The following is a 21,511-nucleotide window of genomic DNA, read 5'->3' on the forward strand; positions in this document are numbered from 1 at the left end:
TCCCAAAACGTCTGGAGGGCCGAGTTTGCCTATGCCTGAGCTAAAGCTTAGCCTCCTTTGTTCTGATTTTTGTCGTATTTTGATTAAGCTTGAATGTGTGCCCATGGCTACATAGTAGTATAGTGGCAAATTCAGAAGTGTGGGGTCCTTTAAGGAAAGTCAGAACCATTTAAGATTATACAATAATAACAATGAGGAATGCATTGCAGTAATCAATGCAGATCTTCTTTTGCTGCTTTTCCGGTAGATCTATTTCCCATGATGTAGATGGGCAAATTATCCACTGCCTTATGGGACATCTTTGGGAGAAGAAAAGGCTGAGGAGGAAATCCTACATTAAGTGGAGCCCCTAAGATGATGGTGCCTTGTACACCTCCTTCCGGCAACCCCTGCAGCCAAGCTGGTGCCAAGTGGCCACTTACCTGCTTTCCTTTGGACCAAATTAGTCTTGTCATCTGAGCAGCCCAGGACCTCCATACACATTGCCCAGGCTTGTGCCCCGGGAAAGTCACTTTGGTGAAGCTAACACAGCAAAAACTATGTGAGAAACAGCAGTTACGAGAGGACCCAAATAATTACCGCCCAGTCAGTCTGACATCAATAGCAGGGAAGATTCTGGAGCAGATCATTAAGCAAACAGTCTGTGAGCACCTACAAAGGAATGCTGTGATCACCAATAGTCAGCATGGATTTCTGAAAAATAAGTCATGTCAGACTAACCTGATCTCGTTTTTTGACAGAATTACAAGCCTGGTAGATGAAGGGAACGCAGTGGATGTAGCCTACCTTGATTTCAGCAAGGCATTTGACAAGGTGCCCCATGATATTCTTGTAAAGAAGCTGGTAAAATGCGGTCTTGACTATGCTACCACTCAGTGGATTTGTAACTGGCTGACTGACCGAACCCAAAGGGTGCTCATCAATGGTTCCTCTTCATCCTGGAGAAGAGTGACTAGTGGGGTGCCACAGGGTTCTGTCTGTCTTTATCAACGACTTGGATGATGGACTCAAGGGCATCCTGATCAAATTTGCAGATGACACCAAACTGGGAGGGGTGGCTAACACCCCAGAGGACAGGATCACACTTCAAAATGACCTTGACAGATTAGAGAACTGGGCAAAAATAAACAAGATGAATTTTAACAGGGAGAAATGTAAAGTATTGCACTTGGGCAAAAAAAATGAAAGGCACAAATACAAGATGGGTGACACTTGGCTTGAGAGCAGTACATGTGAAAAGGATCTAGGAGTCTTGGTTGACCACAAACTTGACATGAGCCAACAGTGTGACGCGGCAGCTAAAAAAGCCAATGCAATTCTGGGCTGCATCAATAGGAGTATAGCATCTAGATCAAGGGAAGTAATAGTGCCACTGTATTCTGCTCTGGTCAGACCACACCTGGAGTACTGTGTCCAGTTCTGGGCACCACAATTCAAGAAGGACACTGACAAACTGGAACGTGTCCAGAGGAGGGCAACCAAAATGGTCAAAGGCCTGGAAACGATGCCTTATGAGGAACGGCTAAGGGAGCTGGGCATGTTTAGCCTGGAGAAGAGGAGGTTAAGGGGTGATATGATAGCCATGTTCAAATATATAAAAGGATGTCACATAGAGGAGGGAGAAAGGTTGTTTTCTGCTGCTCCAGAGAAGCGGACACGGAGCAATGGAGCCAAACTACAAGAAAGAAGATTCCACCTAAACATTAGGAAGAACTTCCTGACAGTAAGAGCTGTTCGACGGTGGAATTTGCTGCCAAGGAGTGTGGTGGAGTCTCCTACTTTGGAGGTCTTTAAGCAGAGGCTTGACAACCATATGTCAGGAGTGCTCTGATGGTGTTTCCTGCTTGGCAGGGGGTTGGACTCGATGGCCCTTGTGGTCTCTTCCAACTCTATGATTCTATGATTCTAGGGTCACAGCAGGCACTGTGATTCTCATGCCGTTTGACTTCACCCCTAGGGACGCACTCCATTGTCTCTTGAGACAGACAGATGCCAACAACATGGTCAATTTTTTTCTTGAAGTTCCATTGTGCATAACAGAATGTGCACACCATTCTCTTGAAAGTGAGCTTTGGAACATACAGAACAACTCCTCATCTGTGTTTTTCACATGCCCCTTCTCCAGAATGACCATAGGAGTCAATCCTCAGTGGTTGTCATCTCTTTTCATTCTGATTGGCTCCTAAGAGTAAAAAGACTTCTAACTGGCTAAAACACTCCTCTTTTCGAGCTGAGAGGCTGGGGGCTTGGGACCTTGCTGCAGAAGTAGTGCTAGGTCTTTAAGCCCCCTGCAATCCCAGACCACTCCATCTCTGTTGCTGAAGTTGACCTGACGAACAATATCACTCAATGCCTATTCAGTATTGTTTTAGAATCATAGAATCATAGAATAGAATCATAGAATCATAGAATGCCAATGGTGGGAATTTGTGTGAATGTTTCAGACCCAAAATGGAGTCTGTGCTCTGTTTGAACGTGCATCTATGAAGCATTGGCAGGGAGGCTGTTGTTACCTGTGAACACATGCCTCTTCAAGATTTTGTTTGACCGAAAGGTGGTGAATGTTTAGTAATCCCTCTGCACATTCACTGTTCCTCCTTTAGGGTAGCTACTGACCACAATGTTGACAACACAACAGAAATCCTGAGGGAGTGGCTGAAGAACGTACAGAAACTGTATCACTATGTGGAGTGGAGGCCCATGGGGGACCCTCAGTAAGTATTCAAATGCTGGGTTTTTCCAGTAAAATCACGTGTAACAAAGTTAAGCATATTCAGGGAAACAGCATGAAACGTTCTAATCCTTTCTAAAGCTATTTAAAAGGCTTCTTCACATACTTGTGATAGCAAATCCAGAAGCAATTTAATTTGGCTAAATGCTATCTTTTTCAAAGCTGAGGTGGGAAGAGAGCTGTTGGGTGTGCCCCCCCCCACGTCCAAGTTCTGTTTAATTCACAGCACTCATGTTGGGCAGGAAGCGCAGTGATGGTGTATGTTCCCCAGTGTCCTGGGTACACACTCCAGGAATAAATTTGGAGAGTGTTTTCTTTGCTCTGAAACGTCCTTTCTTTACCCTTACATTTTTGGAGCACTTGAGGTAACTTAGTGAATTTGCTTCTCCCCCCCCCCTTTCAGTTTTTAATTAAAACACCAAAGTCAGGAGAGAAATAATACCCAGCGATCCTGCAGGAGCTGCTCAGCATTTAACATGACAAGAGGGCTGCATGTTTTCCCTTTTTGTTCTTTGTTTTGTAGGTCTTACCCAGAGGAAATTGGGCCCAAACACTGGCCAAACTCCAGGTTTACCCATGTGATGAAACTGAGGCAGACTGCTCTGAGAACTGCCAAGGAAAAGTGGTCTGATTACATCATGGTAAAATAAGAATTAAAGTTCTGGCTGGTTAGGCTTCCTTCCTTCCCTTGATTTGCATGCTGGGCATTTCAGAGATGCATTCTGTTTCTGAGCTTTGTAAAGAAGGAAACTGGAAAACTAAAATTGGTTGTCTTACTGTGCTACATAATTTCCTCCCCAGATGTGCTGGGATATGCAAGGTAACTACTTACCTTCACTGACCACTGAAGTCCTGACTCCTTTACTGGTCACCTCTAAACACAGCTTTGTAGGACTGGGAAAGGATAAATAACTTTGGCCCAGATTCCTGCACCTATTTCCACAAGTATTTGTGTGATCAGGAGCATCTGCTTGGTGATGGACTACAACTCCCATTATCTCTAACCACTGGCCATGCTCACTGGGGCTCATGGGAGTTAAAGTCCCAACAACATCTGGAGGATCCAAAGTCCCACATGTGATGTAGTTGATGAGTGGATTCTCAGAACTTGTTTTGCCACCCACCACCAGAGCACTGTGTTACTTTGTTCATACATATGCAACAAAATTACCGGTAATTCTTGTCTAACCATATTTGCCCCATGTTAATGAATGCTCTTGACACCTCAATGGTTGATATGCTGAGGCACCCAGGAATGACTCCAGGGTGTTTCACATATTTGAACGCTGCCACTGTAGCCGAAAAACCACCATGCTGATTTATACACCTCCCACTTTTCCAGGGGTTAAGCTTTGCCATGCAATCAAGCTGGTGCCAAACGTATTGCTCTGCTTTCCTTTGGCCCCCATCAGTGAGGCCAAGAGAGGGGTCTTGTCATCTGGGCAGCCCTAGACCCCCATACACGCTGCCCAGGCTTGCATACCATGGAAGGTCACCGGTGCTGCTAACACAACAGTTTGACTTCACCCCAGAGGTGCACTTGGGTGTCTGTTGAGATAAATGGATGCCAACCAAACAGCAATTCCGCCTGCAAGCCCCCTTGCCTCTCCTTCCAAATGTGAGGTGGTTTGTTCTAGTTAGGCCCTTTCCCTCTAATGCAAGATATGGAAACCTATGGCCCTCCAGATGATATTGGACTCCCACACCCATCAGCCTCAGTGAGCATAGGCAAAAGTCAGGGATGATGGGAGTTGTAGTCAAACAACTTCCTGAGGGTTACAAATTTCTTATCCCTTCTCTAATGTCTCCATTGTGGACTACTTTGCTGGGCCCACTATGAAGTGCTTGTGGGTTTCTGTTCTTGTTGATTGTGTCTCACACGTCCAGAGGCTTCATTTCAATTCAGCAATGCAAGTGCCTTACTAAATATCTCCACTTTTTGGTATGTGCAAAGTAGTAGTTACAAAGTTGACCAGTATTTGCTGTTGGCTTCAGTACAAGGTAAATGTTAGCTTAATGCTGATGGATATGTGATGGAAGTCTGCTTATTTTGTTCATTTTGCAACATTGCAAGAACTCAAGATAGGTAATGCTCTAAACCAAGTCTTGTTTGTGGACATTAGAGACACTCTTCAGATCCAGTCACACAAAACCTCACATGCTTTTTTTTTTATCCCTTTTCCTAGTTCATAGATGCTGATAATTTTCTGACAAACCCAGAAGTTCTGAATCTCATGATAGCAGAAAATAAGACCATTGTGGCGCCAATGCTTGAATCTCGTGCTCTCTACTCTAACTTCTGGTGTGGAATGACCCCTCAGGCAAGAGATGTTTCTTTACTGTTACTTATACACCATCCAAATAGACAGATCCCTGTCCCAGGGCTTGAAAGCAAGTATATAAGAATGGCAAGGATAAATGGGATGAATTAATAAATGTGTAAGATATGTATCATGTGTATTATTGTACCGTGTGCATTCTTTGTTCTCTGCAGCTGGTATCAAGATGAGGGTGCTGTTAAGAGACAAATATCCCGTGCAATGGTTGTTGAAACCCCTTTCCAGCCTCCATGTCTTTGATGGACACTACTTAGATGTTCCTATCTCCCTTGGGACCTAGAAGTTTGTATTTTCATAAATGGCAAATTTGGATTTTTTGGGTTTCTGGCAGAAGCCTTCCATGCACCAGGTGGCTGGTTAGCATAGTAATTTATGATAGAGTTATTGTCATGAAAGTGTATCTTTGCAGTCCCTTTATGGCAAAAGATTTTGCCAAAATCAATCTGGTATCCAATATATTCGGTGGAGAAATGAAGCCTTTGAAAGAAAGATTCTCAAAAAGGAATTGCATCTTGCAGGCTTCTTAAGATGAAACAAAACACTGTTTTTCCTCTGCCACTCCTCGTTTGTCTTTTTTCTTTTTTTTGTAATGCAATTAGAGTCCAATGATTTCACTCATGCCTTTTCCCCTCCGGGATTAATTGCTCACAGTCTGAGATCTGTGTGCAGCCGGAGCAGCCTGGTAGCTGCAGTTCTCTGGAGCTGATTACTGTTCAGCGTTAGGTTTGTCAGCTAGCCTTGGTTTGCAGACCATTTGGGGTCCATATTTCTGACAAGTGGAAACAACTCCCAGCAAATCCACAAGGAATTGTTGATAATAGTGAAAACCAAGGCAACAAAATAGCATGCACACCTCTGCATGAGAAGCTACTCTCTCAATGTGATTGTTTTAGCAACTTGGTGTTTGGAATGACCTTCAGATCTGCCTCTGTCTGTGTCACACTGTTCTCATAACTTGGCAGTGAGCTCTGGAGAGCAGTTTTTTCAGGGTGGACTCTTAGGCAGTTGTTTCCATTGCTGAAAGTTCTGGTAGTGTGATTTGTGCAAAAAACCCCACCAAACCCCAATCTGTCTGAGCATGCTAAGAATTGCCCAGTTTGGGAGAATGTTTACTAGGCATGAGACTATGCCGTGATTTCAGGTGCCCTTGTCCCAGCCAAAAGCCCAAGGAGAGTTCTAGGGAGCTGTAAAAAGTTATTTAAAGATGTTCCATCTGTGGTATTCCTTCCTGAGTGATAAAAAGCTTTCAGATTCCCTTCACCTTGTGTCTAGATGTTGAACACACTGCCATAACAAAAATAATCCAGTCAGTTTTCCATAGGCCAATGACATAGAAGAAGCTTAGATTGTAAAAATTCATATTTTAAATATGCTCCTTAATTATGCTAAATGTGTTTTTGTTCGGCCTACTAGTGGACAATTGGACAACAGCTAGTTTAAGCTGATGCTCTTTCTGGATGGGTTTTGCACTGGTGCTTTCTGCAAACAAAGAAGTTTTATTCTGTCTTGAATGTGGGGTGGGGGAAAAAGAGCTTGCCAAGATATGTTTCTGACTGGAAGGAGCAGCTTGTCGGAATACTGGTGTCCTAGGACCTAATGCTTGCTTCCTATCTGCTCATCATATACATCTGTTAAATAAACAGCCTGTTTCAAAGGCACCGTACATCGTCCAGTACACTCTCCTTTCTCAAAAATTGACATTTAATACTTGCTGGTCCAAGTATTTCCTGCAGAGTGTTCAGTCTCAGGTAATCCTACTGTGTACAATGGAAGTGTTATTGATGTTGAGCTTGTTCAGTGGTTATCATTTATTTGTTCCGTCTGGGTGATGCCATTGGGCCTCTTTTGGGTGGGCTTATACCCCCCTCTTTAAAGGAATAGGTGTGTTCTCTGGGGTGCTTGTCTTTGGAGGCCCAAGTAGTATTGGTGGCATGAAGCACCAGCTTGGGCTAATGCATCATAATGCATTAATGCCCTTGTAACTTTATGTTCAAAGCGTTGAAGTGTGCAGTATTCTAGGCTGTTTTCTGAAGGCAGTTTGGAAATTACAAGGGAGTACAAAATACTGGAACTAAGGACTGGATAGGGGGACGTGGGTGGCGCTGTGGTCTAAACCACTGAGCCTCTTGGGCTTGCTGATCAGAAGGTTGGCGTTTTGAATCCCTGCAATGGGGTGAGCCCCTGTTGCTCTGCCCCAGCTCCTGCCAACCTAGCAGTTTGAAAGCACACCAGTGCAAGTAGATAAGTAGGTACTGCTGCAGTGGGAAGGTAAACTGTGTTTCCATGCACTCTGGTTTCTGTCATGGTGTTCTGTTGTGCCAGAAATGGTTTAGTCATGCTGACCACATGACCCGGATACCTGTCTGTGGACAAACGCTGGCTCCCTTGGCCTGAAAGCAAGATGAGCGGAACAACCCCAGAGTAGTCTGCGACTGGACTTAACTGTCAGGGGTCCTTTACCTTTTAAGGACTGGATATATTTTAGTTACAGATAGGTAGCCGTGTTGGTCTGCCATAGTCAAAATAAAAAAAATCCTTCCAGTAGCACCTTAAAGACCAACTAAGTTAGTTCTTGGTATGAGCTTTCGTGTGCATGCACACTTCTTCAGATACATTCTTCAGATGTGTATCTGAAGAAGTGTGCATGCACACGAAAGCTCATACCAAGAACTAACTTAGTTGGTCTTTAAGGTGCTACTGGAAGGAATTTTTTTTATTTTGGATATATTTTATGCTTCTGTCTAGCCTTGAAACCACCTGCACTTGCTCCCAGTCTTGTTTCTAGTCCTAATTCATGTTGTTTTTACTTTATAACACTTTAAATGGCTTAGGACCTGGATACCTCAAGGGCTACCTCCTCCAGCACAAATCTGCCTAGGTATTAAAATTATCAACCAAACTTAGGGTTGCCACCTGTCCTGTATGATACAAGATTGTCCCATATTCCAGTGGAAGATGCTACGTCCTGTATTGATACAGTTTTGTATTTCAGGTTCTCTCTCTCTCTCTCTCTCTCTCTCTCTCTCTCTCTCTCTCTCTCCCTCCCTCCCTCCCTCCCTCCCAAGTTTAGGGATCCTCTCCAAATGCATGTGCTTGAAAGGGTGTGTGAAAGGTCATATATTTAAGCTCCGGGTAGCCAAGCACAGGCACATGTACAAATTTGTGTGTGTGTGTGTGTGCGCGCGTGTGTGCAGGACAAATTCTAGAGGGGCCTTTCCTGCTCGGCTGCAACAGATTGTAATGGATTGTTTTGAAGTCACTTCAGTACCAGATGGGGGGAAATGATCCAAACCCTGTCATGTATTTTGCCAGAAATCGTGTGCTCCCTCAAAGAGGGAGACCTGGTGTTGTGGGTGGGTAAGATTGTTCAGCCACAGTACCTGATTAGTAGGTCCCTCGATGTTGAGTTCCATCTGGCCAATGGGGCGCAGTCCAAACGGACCCATGCACGTGACCCAGAGCTTCCTCTTTTGGTGCATGCGTTCGGAACACCTGCCCACCTCTCCCTACTTTTAGGGCTTGCGTGCTTGACCTTGCTATGCCATCGTGTGTCATTGGGACAGGGGCATTGTAGGAATTTCCCCACTTGGCTGATTGGCTGTTGCCATTAGGGTTTCGCCTGCCGCGTAGCAAATCATCACAACTTGTAAGGTTGCGGATGGGCTCTGGTTCATGTGATAGGGAAGGGGGAACGCTCTCGCCATCGCTATGTGAAGGGTATTCCGTTAAAGGAATCCAGGGACTCAAATGGTTTGGTCAACCCCTGAGAGGGGGTTGTGCCCGTGCCTGAGTCCAGGGGGACATCTGGGTGGCGGACATAGTCTGTTCCTGACTTTTCACCCATCCAAGTGTTCACCCTTGGCTGAGCTATGCTGGAACCCTGGGTCATCACTACCTGCATGGCAGGGAGCTAGTCAAACCAGAGCCTAAGCAACCAGTCACTTTCTGTAATCAATAAAGTTGTGGCCTAAATTCTGCCAAAAACCAATCTAAAATTTGAGTCAAGTGTGAATTTATTTAGGGGGGAGGTTTCTGGGTCTAAACATTGCAACAAAGGTAGCAACCCTAACCAAACTCCCTCTGTTACATTTTTTTACCATGTGAGGTGGAAATCTAAAGAGGTCTGACATTATTGTACTCTCACCACCACATTGGAACAGGCTACCAAAGATGCCAACTCTAATCTTTATCAGTGTCACATGAGGGCTGTTTTATTCTCTGGGGCTGTAGAAATTGGTTTGGTTGGCTGACTGAGGTTTTTGGTTTTTGGTTTGTTTTTTGAGTGGGTTGTTTTAAGGTGGCCAAGAATTATTTTAAATGGGGTAAAATAAAACAGATATTGTGTGCTTAGCCTTAGCTAGCTCCTTTTGTCTGACTTTTGGTCTCTTTCTTTTTTATTGTATGAATTCCTTTATTGATGTTTCTGTTTTTATATTTCTGCAAGCTGCTTTGGGGCATGGATTGTTTACACCTGAAAAGTGTTGCATAAAACAAGTTAACATAAGCAGGTGCTGCAAGGCTTTTAAAGCCTTTAAAGCCCTATATGGCCTAGGACCCTCGTACCTACGGGACCGCCTCTCCTGGTATGCCCCACAGAGAAACCTACGGTCTTCAAATAAAAACATCTTGAAGGTCCCAGGCCACAGAGAAGTTAGGCTGGCCTCAACTAGAGCCAGGGCTTTTTCGGCTGTGGCTCCGATCTGGTGGAACACTCTGTCACAAGAGACCAGGGCCCTGCAGGACTTGACATCTTTCTGCAGGGCCTGCAAGACAGAGCTGTTCCACCAGGCCTTTGGCCAGGGCACAGCCTGACTCCCTCCCTCGGCAATCTTCGCAGAGCTCTGGCCCAATGGTTGCTAGTGGCTTGAATTAATTAATTTTTATAATGAATGATTTTAGAATGTTGTTTATGTTGTACCTTTGTACTGTTTTATTGTTGTTAGCCGCCCTGAGCCCGGCTTCGGCTGGGGAGGGCGGGATATAAATAAAATTTATTATTATTATTATTATTATTATTATTATTATTATTATTATTATTATTTTGTTAGGCTAGATCTGGACAGTCCTACAGATTGTGTACCTTCAGATTGTGGGCTTTTGCTGCTAGCTGAAATGATTCTCGTTTTAATGAGCTTTGTACTATCATTTTATTCTAGGGCTACTACAAGAGAACACCAGATTATGCCCTGATCAGGGAGTGGAAGAGGACTGGTTGCTTTGCAGTCCCAATGGTTCACTCCACATTCCTGATTGACCTGAGAAAAGAGGCGTCGGATAAACTGGTGTTTTATCCCCCACATCAGGATTATACCTGGACCTTTGATGACATCATTGTCTTTGCCTTCTCAAGTCGACAAGCAGGTAGACTTCTGAACTAGCTATGGAATAACGGATTGGAGAATGCAGTGAATCCAGGGAGGGTTTAAATTACCTATTTGTGACAACTCAAAGAGAAACAATTTACGGTATTACTATTTTAAAAACAAAAACCCTGAACTCTAAGAGTGTTTAGAGTGACAATGGCAGTATACATGTGGCGTCTTTTGTACTCGTGCATGAACACTAAGGGACCATGTGGTGATCAGCCAATCCTTTCACAAGTTGTAGCTAGTGGGTTTCACTTTGAACCATTAAGCAGGAGCATAATTGTCCTGTGTTAATTATGTGATCCTTAAACAAAGGAGCAAACAACCTGCCATATTTTTCCATGTATGACTGATAGGGAATGCTGGTGTTTGGTGGCGGTGGTGAGCAGGTGAGGAGTGACAGGTGGGTGAGTGATTGGCAGTGGCGACCTCCCCCCCGAAAGCAAAACAACTCAAGGGCAATCTTCCCCTTATTGGTTGCAGTAGAGAATGCAGGACCCCCGTTGGAGGAGTGGTATGGCCCTAGCTGGGTGTTGGACAGAAGCCACTCCTCCCGGATCCTTTTAATAGGATACCCTTTTCCTAAAGGAGGGGCAGGCAGAGGCTGCAACCTCCTCTTCACCAAAGATCTAGGTTAACCCAGTGCCTTACCACCTAACAAAGTTGTAGCAAAACCAGGCAAAAACCAGATGGCCAGTGCCAGTTTGCCAAATGGAAAAGTTCCTGCCCACCCCTGTTAATACTGTGGCCGACTCGGTCCATAGCACAAGAAACAGCAAACAGATTGAGGGAGGGTCTGCCGGAGATCAACAAAAAAGGCAGGAAAGACTTCTAGGCAGGCCACAATTCAGCGACCCCTGGGATGGGGTCCAAGCGTCCCCATTGGCTGTTTGGGCTCACGGCCAGCAGAACACCTGTCCAAGAGCTTCCGGCATTGGCCAATAGCTGGCCGCCAGGCGATCTGGCCTGCCATTTGTCAGATCACAAATTGCGGCCTGGCCACAACACCGCCCACCAATGAGGGTGAACAGACTTATAAAAGGTCTAACATGTTATTGAATACCCTACAAGAGATTAAAAGCAAGATGCTGCACACAGGCTTATGATCAAGGCTCAAGGGAAAAGGAAAGCGGGTAGAGAGGGAAAAGGAAAACAAAGCAAATGACTTGAAAGGAGATGATACTACTAAAGAGGACGAAAAGTATTGCTTTGAAATGATTGTGGAAATAGTTTTACACAGGAAAGCAGGCCTGAGGCTGGGGAATGAGAGAGCCGGATGTGCAAGTAATGGATTAAATCACTGCCCAATCCCTTCACATCAAGATATATTTTCACCCATTCCCCATAATGATACCTGGCAGTTGAACTGTGGTTTGGCAAGAATCGTAGTCAGCTGGTTGCCTTAGAAAATAGAGTTCATAATGGGGCCAATGCACAACAGCCCTTTCCACAGGCAACCCCACACTTCTAAAAACAATACTTGGGGGTTCTGCTATTAATAATCTGTGCCGCTGTAGCTGTCTCAGCAGATTGTGTCTGCATGAAAATGTTCAGTTTTTGAGCTTGGAAAATCAAAACAAAGGGGCTACTGGTGCAAGTAGGGGGGGAGGGCCAGTAAGAGCTGGAATTATCTGTTTTGAACTTCACATTGGAAGTCAGCTTTTGTGTAGCCTGAATTTCTGCTTCCTATTAGGGTTGCTATTCCTGATCTACAGCAGGCTCAAATGCCAACTAAAGAAGGGACGCGCATGTTCAGGAGAGAATCACATGTGCACACACAGTGGTTTCACTGTCTAACTGGTGTGGCAAAAATAGCAATACAGTGGTACTTCAGGCTAAGTACTTACCGTATTTTTTGCACCATAACACTCACTTTTTTCCTCCTAGAAAGTAAGGGGAAATGTCTGTGCGTGTTATGGAGGAAATGCCTACGGGTGGCATGCCTACGGATTTTCCTCCTCTAACTACGTGCGTGTTATGGTCGGGTGCGTGTTATAGAGCGAAAAATGCGGTAATTCGTTCCGGAGGTCCGTTCTTAACCTGAAACTGTTCTTAACTTGAAGCACCACTTTAGCTAATGGGGCCTCCTGCTGCCGCCGCGCTGCCAGAGCCTGATTTCTGTTCTCACCCTGAAGCAAAGTTCTTAACCCGAGGTACTATTTCTGGGTTAGTGGAGTCTGTAACCTGAAGCGTCTGTAACCTGAAGCGTATGTAACGCAAGGTACCACTGTACAAGCTTCAGCTGTCTCTTCTTTTGGGTCTCATCCCAAGTGTCTCTGTCAAGGGGCCTGTGTTCCAGTGATGTGCTGAGCTGGGTCTGTTGCCTAATGGGCAGCTAATAACATTGGGCTGAGTCCTGCACCTGGTTATGACATTCTTCATTGAGCCTGGTGTGCTTTGGTAGCACAGCAGTTTCACATCTTGTTCTATTGAAGCACAAATGTGAAGGCTGAACAACGAGTGAAGGCAAACTTGGGTTTTCAAACATGTGCATTGCACAAGGAACCAGTACTAGCTATTGCTTCCTCCTCAGTACGCTTCCAGTTGTAATCCTGAATTTGCCATGGGCAGAATTCTGGGTCTGAAGTCACAGGACACCAACACTTTGCTGAAGCTAATCAAGTCTGCTGACATCACTCTGCAGGTGGCTGGAGCCAACAGAAACCACCAGGGATGGTTCGAGATACACCTTTACCCAGTCCAAATCCCCCCCCCCCAGTCCAATGCAAGCGGCTTGGGGTGGCTCTGCCTGCCGTTCCAGCTACAGACCAAATATTATCCACCTATTCTCATTCTGTTGGAACTATTGGATTATACCATTTGGCTGCTGTCAGTACAGTACTTTGGCCACAGTTTTAAAAAGCCCAACTAAATTTCAGTGTTGTAATCTCACCCAATAGAAGACTTATTAGTGGCAGATTCATATGTATGTGATATCCTTTCATTTCTTGTATATATGCCTAGTGATATTTTCCTAAGTATTCTTAATCTTCTCACATATCCACCAAACAGGAATACAGTCTGCAATTTCTCCTCACATTTCCAATATATTCCACTGACATCTGGGGTATAACTTTGCTAGACAGTGTGAAGATGACACTATATAACATCTTATTACAATTTTCTTTTTCCACAAGGTGAGAAGGCTGTGTAGGAAGTAAATATTTCTTTCCACAATTCATCTGAGATGCTTTTTTCTAATCTTTTTTTTTTAACCAATCAAGCCCTTGCAATTCACGTAGCTTTGCTTGCTCTTTCCCTCTTAATCTGCTTTCTCCTTGGCGCCAGGGTCAAGGTGGCCACACAAGCCTCCTTGGAGCCCCCTTGTTCTCCTCTAATAAGTGATTCAAACTCTCCTCCTCCTCTTTAATGGTGTCCTTTTCATAATAATCTTTGCTTTTTCTTCTTTTTCTATTATTAAGTTTTACAACATATTACAACATATCTAATCATCAAAATGCAAAAAGGAGAAAACATTCCCCCAATCCCCCCCCCCGCCTTGGACTTCCCTCAACTTCCTCTTCTGGTTTTTCCCAATATTGGCTTCCCCTGCTTTCTTTTTTATACTTCCATATGAATTCTCTATATAAATTATGTATTAATTATTGTTATCTTTTATTACTTAAACATCACCTTCATAGCTTTTATACTTATTTTTGTCAATTGTAAATGTTTACTCAAACCCTGCTGGTGAGTCTATTTCTTTACATTGTTTCTGTAGATGCAACATAAATGATTCTCATTCTTTTTAAAATTCGCTATTATCTTTATCTCTGAGTCTTTCTGTTAATTTTGCCATTTCAGCGTATTCCATTAGTTTTTGTATCCATTCTTCCCTGGCTGGTATTTCTTCACTTTTCCATCTTTGGGCTAGTACACAGGTAGGCAAACTAAGGCCCGGGGGGGGCGGATGCGGCCCCCCAGGCTCATAAATCTGGCCTGTGGAGCCTGCTGCCTGCTCAGTCAGTCCCTGCCCGCTGCGGATGCCTCGCCGCATTGGGACTGACTTCCGTGATGCTGGCACAGGTTCTGGGCAGGCGGCGGCGCTGGCATGGTTTCGGATTGGCTTCAGGAAGTTCCTGCAGCCAATCCAAATCCTCGCCGCCCGTGGCTGAGGTAAACTCGGCGCAGCCATGGACGGAGAGGCCAGTGGATGGGCGGCGGGTCTGGGCCGCGCTATGGACATTGTGATGGGCACATCGCAGGGCTTCAGCTGGAGCTTGGCGCGCCTGCTGGCCTGGTGCCCGACTCGGCGGCCACACTAGAGCAGCTGGAGGTTGAGCTGTGCGCCACCTGCTAGGCGCTCTGCATACGCAGCCTGCCCGCCAACCTGGCCTTGGACGACGGGCTGCAGCACATGGTGCGCACCACCTGGGAGCTCCGCAGGGATGGGGCGATGGAGCAGCTGCTGCTCATCAACAACGCCGGTGAGCGGGCAGCACGTGCAGAGTGCGTTCCTCCTCCAGGTCCGGAGGCAGCTGTGGGACCGGCTTGCAGGGTATTTATATTTTTCAAAATATAGTCCTGCCCCCCACAAGGTCTGAGGGACAGCGGACCGGCCCCCTGCTGAAAAAGCAGTCGCCATTTTGCCTTATGATGCTGCTGAAAAAGTTTGCTGACCCCATGCTTTTAGCATCCTAGCCACAGTCGTAGCGTACATAAATAATTTCTTCTTTTCTGTCGGCAGTTCTTGTCCTGAAATACCTAATAAAAAAAGCTTCTGGTCTTTTAATAAAAGTCAATTTAAACATTTTCTTCATTTCATTATAAATCCTATCCCAATAATTTCTGATCAATTTACAGTTCCATCACATATGAAAAAGTGCCTTCTTTTTCTTTACATTTCCAACATTTGTTGGAACCTGTTTTATACATTTTTGCTGTTTTTTTCCAGGTGTAATATACCATCTGTACATCATTTTCATATAATTCTATTTTAATAATATACAATCAGTAAATTTCAAATTCACACTCCACAATTTTCCCCATTCTTCCATTTGTATATTTTTATAATGATCTTTTCAATCATTTAATTCATTTCAGCATTATTCCTGTAAAGACATTGCTATAACTCCTTTTTAGTTCATTTTAGTTCTTCCCATCAAATGCAAAGCTGCTTCTACCCCCCCCCCCTTAACTCACTTTTTAAAATCTGAATTATAGTTGATAGGGAGGAGCCTGCTTTGGAATTAATGCTCAGTGCCTAGTATATATTTGATGCTTGAGAAAACAATAGATCCTGCTGGCTCCCTTCCCCCATGACTCTCCGTCCTGTCAATCAACTAAATGGGACGGGAGACGCAGCCTCCTGTATTGTACTGATTGGGAGGGATTAATTGGAGTCAGGCTCTCGCTCTGCCTGCAGGACCAATCCAAAATACAATCTGAAAGGGGTCAGGGAGAACAGACTCCCCTGCCCACCTCCTCATGCCTTCCCCTCTCTCGCTATCCCTAGACATCCAGATGTACATCTGCAACAGAGAACACTATGGCTTCCTGCCTGTGCCCTTGAAACCTCACCAGACGCTGGAGGAAGAGGCTGACAATGTTGTTCATGTTCTGACTGAGGCAATGAGTAAGTAAAAGCACACTTCGCAACACTGTCAAGAGAGGCTTCCCGCCAGCAGTCGCCATTTTGCCTTAGGATGCTGCCGCAGTGGGGCAACTGGACTAAGCTGTGAGCCTCCACTGCCAAGAAAGGGCTGTGAGGCCAAGCACTGAGAAGAGATTAGATAATGATGATAAGATCATAACAGAGTCTGTCTTCCTTAATTATGAAGAGGAAGGATTTTTAAAAAAAAATAAATTAGGATTTTAATTGCTGTCTTCGTTTTCAAAATACTTACATTCCAGATACAAATGAAGTAAATAAAATAAAATATTGATGTACCTAATCTGAGTTCTTACAACGTTGACTAAGGAATTGCAAATTATTATCATTGTTATTTATTTCAGTTGTGAATATCTTCCCATGTGGCATCCCAAAGTGAATTATAATATAACAACATATATAAAATAATTAAAACAAGATTTAAAAACTGTTAGAAATGTGAGCTCATATATACAATCAAATCAAATATAAGACAGGTACCAACTGGGATAATTTTTTATAAGACTTTTGGAAAAGAGGAAACCCTTTAGCAGGCACCAAAGAGACAACAAGGAAGTACCTACCTGTCTGATATGCAATGCGAGGGAGTTCCAAAAGGATGTTGCAGCCAACTAAAGGCCTGATTCAGGCTTTGGGCCCCTGATACGATGGCCTCTCCTGCTGGGGGCAAGGGGCTGTTGGGGATGAAGCCATCTTTTCTGTATCGTTGTTCCAGCTTCGTACACCATTATCAGTGCCCTGAACCTAGTCTGGTAAGTAACTGGCTTTCTGACTTGGGCCCAGGGCTGTGGACTTCGGTGCTGCCCCAGCAGAAGTTTTCCCTGCCCTCACTTTCAAATAGTCTTGAACCAAAAAGTAAAGTCTGCATCAGTGCTAGCCATGGTTAATGCTAATTAGGGCTGATGCCACAACTAAAACCAAAATTTTGAAGTGTATATGCAAATCCCAGTTACGAGGGAATTCCATTAGTATTAACTAGCAGTGCTGCCAAATTTTAGAATTTGACTTTCCCAGGGAGGGCCCTCAGAATAGCAATATGTGCCATACTGATATGATACCAAATTGTATCAGATTCCTTTTTTAGGATACCAGAACTAGGAATCTGCCCAGCCAGAATATCCTTCAAAAGTAGCTCAGATTCTCCATCTGCATTGCAGATACAGTCCAGGTTTGCAACAAGATCTTCCATTGCAGAGAGAACCAAGTGGTACTTTGCTTTTGTAACAAAGTACACCTGTGTTTTATTATTGGTAAGCTTTTGATCTTTTAAATATATGTAATAAGCAGTAGCATACTATGACTGTCACCCGAAAGACACTTAAATAGAGGAGCAAGACTAAATAAGTGAGTTGCCCCCCCCCATGAGAAGTGAGCAAACTTCAAGGGTCTCTTCCTTCACCTGTTCTGATGGTTCTCATCCCTTCCAGTTGACCGTCCTCCAGTTGAGCCTTCAGAGCAGGTCACAGTTCCTCCAAAGCACCCAGACAAGATGGGATTTGATGAGGTAACAGGAAAATGTCTGCTTTTGCATGCCTACTTCTGTGGGAGTGAAAAGGAACAGGGCAAAATCCAATAAGCGGTTATGGCAGACTTAAGCTAAATGGCTTGAAAAAGTCAGCTATAGTCTGATAGGTATTATTATATATATTTATTTATACTCCTCCTTTTTCCCTGATGGAACTCAAGGAGGCTTACAAATAAAAACAAGGATTGCTAAAAACATAGGCAAGGAAATAATGAAAACCAATTAAACATTGATTTTTTTGCATATTTCTATGATATTATATTTGTTCTTCAATCTGTCATTACTGTGCAACATTTTAAAGGTACCCCTGCCCGTACGGGCCAGTCATGCCCGACTCTTGGGTTGTGCGCCCATCTCACTTAAGAAGCCAGGGGCCAGCGCTGTCCGGAGACACTTCCGGGTCACGTGGCCAGCGTGACAAAGCCGCATCTGGCGAGCCAGCGCAGCACATGGAAACGCCGTTTACCTTCCCGCCGTGCAACATTTTAGTTGGTCCTAATAAAACTTTTCCCCTACTGGGGTTTCGGGACTTTTTTATAGTGGACCATTGCTGCTACTTAAGCTTTTTGTATGTTTTTTCTTTGGTTGTGTGTTTGTGTTTGTGTTTGTGTGTTTTAAAGCACAGTGCATATTCTTTCAACTATGGCCTGGGGTACTCCATGTGAAAATAAGATGTTGAATGTCTTTTTCTTTCTCCTTGGGAAGATGGCAATTAATACCGAATACAGTGGTACCTCTGGTTAAGTACTTAATTTGTTCTGGAGGTCCGTTCTTAACCTGAAACTGTTCTTAATCTGAGGTAACACTTTAGCTAATGGGGCCTCCCACTGCCACCGTGCCGCCACTGCACAATTTCTGTTCTCATCCTGAAGCAAAGTTCTTAACCCGAGGTACTATTTCTGGGTTAGTGGAGTCTGTAGCCTGAAGCGTCTGTAACCTAAGGTGTACGTAACCCGAGGTGCCACTGTACAGTTTTCTAGAGGATCGAGCTGCATTTTACAAGAGCACGGTGCAGCTCCCAAATCCATGTTTCCGTCATGCACACTAATATATGGGGAGCTGTGAGGGATGGTTCTTGCTGCTTCTTTAATCCAGCCACTCTCCTTTACAAATACAGTACCCAGCAGCCGTTTTTGTGGTGTTCTCTCCACCCCATCCCCACCTGGGTGTTAGAATTCCAAGTGGGCCCAGATGTGGTTGGGGATAAGGACAGCTAGAATTCGTAGACAATAATTGGTGGGTGCAAGAGAGGTTAAACAAAGTTCCCCCCTACCCACCACACAAACCTGTGTGAGTAGCTTCTGTTAGCACCATCTCTAGTTATATTGGCACAGTTATCAGCAAAGCTGTGTGTGTATCCCACAGTTCTGCTGAAAACAGAGATCATGGCATTGGGTTGAGAACACAGTTTTCATCAGGCTCCAAGCCACCATGGCTGTAACAACAGGCTTTAAAGTGTGGTTGAAGCTAGGTGGGTTTACCTGGGGTTTAGAAACTCATAATGTGATGAGATCACATTAAATGTTTAAATCAGGGTTTTGTGAATCTGTGACTCTCCAGATGTTTCTGGACTCTACCTCCCACCACCCCTTGCCAGTGCAGGGTGGTGGTGGGAGTTGTCACTAGCAACATCTGGAAAGTCACAGTTTACATCACGCGATACTACTGAGAGTATGCTTTTCTTAGCTTGCATAATAGATACAAAGCAAGCTCATCCCTGGGGCCACAATGGTGATTCTCAGGCTCTTTTATTCAGCTTCTTCCCACAGCATCTTAATGTCACCTTCTGGGACCCACAACCCAGACTCACGCCTCCATTCCACAGGTGAATCTGCAGAGATCTGTGCCTGTAAATTGTAGCCATCCTGCATTGGCATTAAGAATGGAACCGCACAAGGCATCTCTAGCTCCCTCCTAAAGTCATACAAGGAGATTATCATAAGAACTAAGCAGTGGCTCTTTCTGAACTGCCTTCTTAACAAATCCTGATGTGCTTATGAGGCATTAAGCATGATATGGCATCTGTAAATATGGTGTGGAACATGGAGAGTTCATTGGCTTGGGTGAGGGTAAGTTTGTTTTTTAGTCTATTCAGGTGATAGTTGATTAGAGGGTGGTGGGGAGAATGCCCCTCCTGCCTGCAGGAGTTTTCCCCTCCTAGGGTCTTCGTGCCAGACCCCTAACCAGACCCACTGTTTAAGAACCACCGAGACAGAAGAACTCCGTGTACAAGGAGGTGGGTTAAAGAAAGTTCAGAGATCTTCTGTGCATTGAATGACAGCACCCCCCACAGGACCATTGAATTCTGTTGAGCAGTTGGGGAGGGACTGATGCAAATCTGCCTCTTGGCACTTGTCCTCCACCCTGAAGGAGCTCTGCCCAGTTTCTCCAGCCTTGATGGCTCTCTGTTTACGTGGCTTGTAGAATTCAATGTAGAGACAGTGCCTGGTTTTGTGACAGATAGACTATGTTTGGAGCCAATCCTGCCTGCCTGACCTGTGTTTTAAAATATGTTGTTGATTTGTGGCTGCATTATTTGCCAGCCTTATTTATCTGCGTCCTGTTTGGAGGAAGAGCTGGAGCACAAGCTGGTTCTATTTTTGTCTGCTTGTTTCTGCACCCAATACTTGAAGGCTGCACTTGTTCTTTCTTGCCTTGAGCAAGGAGGGCATTCCAAGGACCTGCACACATGTGCTCAGGGAGCATTTTGCCTCAAAAGGCAGTGTTTGCTTGGGCTGGGTGGGAAACTTTTTCCACCCACTGTTTACTAGTGGTGGTGGTGGTGGTGGTGTGTGTGTGTGTTTAAAAAATAGTAGGATAAACCTTGAGTTCAGACAAAGTAGGTGCCAATGTGTTCTTAGTCCCAGCAGAAGACCGGAATAACTAAAATGCATGCGCATCTTGGGGAAGGGCCATGCCTCATAAGTACAGCATGTGCTTTGTATTCAGAAGGTCTCAGTTTTAATCACTGGCATCTCCAGGTTGAACTTCCTGAAATCTTGGACAGCTGCTGCCAGACATTTACCTGACTGACATAATGCTGAGTCAGAGCTAATTTAGTCTTGGCGGTTGGCTTAGTCTTTGCTTTGTTTGAACATGCAAACCCATCCAGGCAGACTAACCCTTGCTTGATTTCTGTCAGCAAACTAAAGTGAAGCCAGGATTTGTTGCGGGTTTACAAACCTTGGCTTTTTAAAACTATGGTTTAGTGCAGGAGTAAGGCCCATGGGGCCAGAGGCAGCCCAATTGCCTCCTCAATCTGGTCCGCAGGCGGTCCGGGAATCAGCGTGCTTTTACATGAGTAGAATGTGTGCTTTTATTTAAAATGCATCTATGGGTTATTTGTGGGGCATAGGAATTTGTTCATTTCCTCCCCCCCAAAAAAAATATAGTCCGGCCCGCCACATGGTCTAAGGGACAGTGGACCGGCCCACAGCTGAAAAGGGTTGCTGACCCCTGGTTTAGTGTTAAGCAAACTATGGCTTGTTTTCCTAGACCACACACTCATCAAGCCAGAAAGTCATGAGGAAAGAACAGCTGGAAAACAAAACCAAGCTGTGGGGAAACATGCTATAGTTTGTTTTCTTGCTTGTCTGTAAGGTGATGTTATTCGTTGAGCAAACCATGATTACAACATGGCTTCGCATTATGTGGGAATGCAGCCACAGTGTAGATAATAGTGCGGGAGGAGTCAGTTAAGGCAGTGTCTTATGTTCATATGTACAAGTGTAGAATTATCAACTCTTCTCCCAATTTATTTGAGTTTATCAGTTTTTTCCATTTCAAATTTACTTTTACACTTGTTTGAACAATCTTTTTTTACTTCTTAGGTGGTGATTATATTTTGATTATGTTGATAAAAAACAGCCATAAACTTTTCAATTCTGCCACACAAATGTCCCATTGCCTTGTTCAGATTTGCACTGAAACTCCTGGCTT

General features: G+C 44.5%; 1 protein-coding gene across 2 annotated transcripts in view; it reads left to right on the top strand.

The window, feature by feature from the left end:
• COLGALT2 (collagen beta(1-O)galactosyltransferase 2) overlaps positions 1–21,511 on the top strand; it is a 68,983-nt gene that overhangs the window by 33,951 nt on the left and 13,521 nt on the right. For both annotated transcript variants that reach the window (XM_082226660.1, XM_082226661.1), the window contains exons 2-7: positions 2,604–2,714; positions 3,255–3,372; positions 4,918–5,052; positions 10,227–10,431; positions 15,892–16,011; positions 17,475–17,551. In XM_082226660.1, the coding sequence (XP_082082786.1) occupies positions 2,604–2,714; positions 3,255–3,372; positions 4,918–5,052; positions 10,227–10,431; positions 15,892–16,011; positions 17,475–17,551 (766 nt within the window). The remainder of the gene's footprint in view (positions 1–2,603; positions 2,715–3,254; positions 3,373–4,917; positions 5,053–10,226; positions 10,432–15,891; positions 16,012–17,474; positions 17,552–21,511) is intronic.

Source organism: Podarcis vaucheri, assembly GCF_965113315.1.
Source record: "Podarcis vaucheri genome assembly, chromosome: 6".
In the NCBI taxonomy this organism is placed as follows: Eukaryota; Metazoa; Chordata; class Lepidosauria; order Squamata; family Lacertidae; genus Podarcis; species Podarcis vaucheri.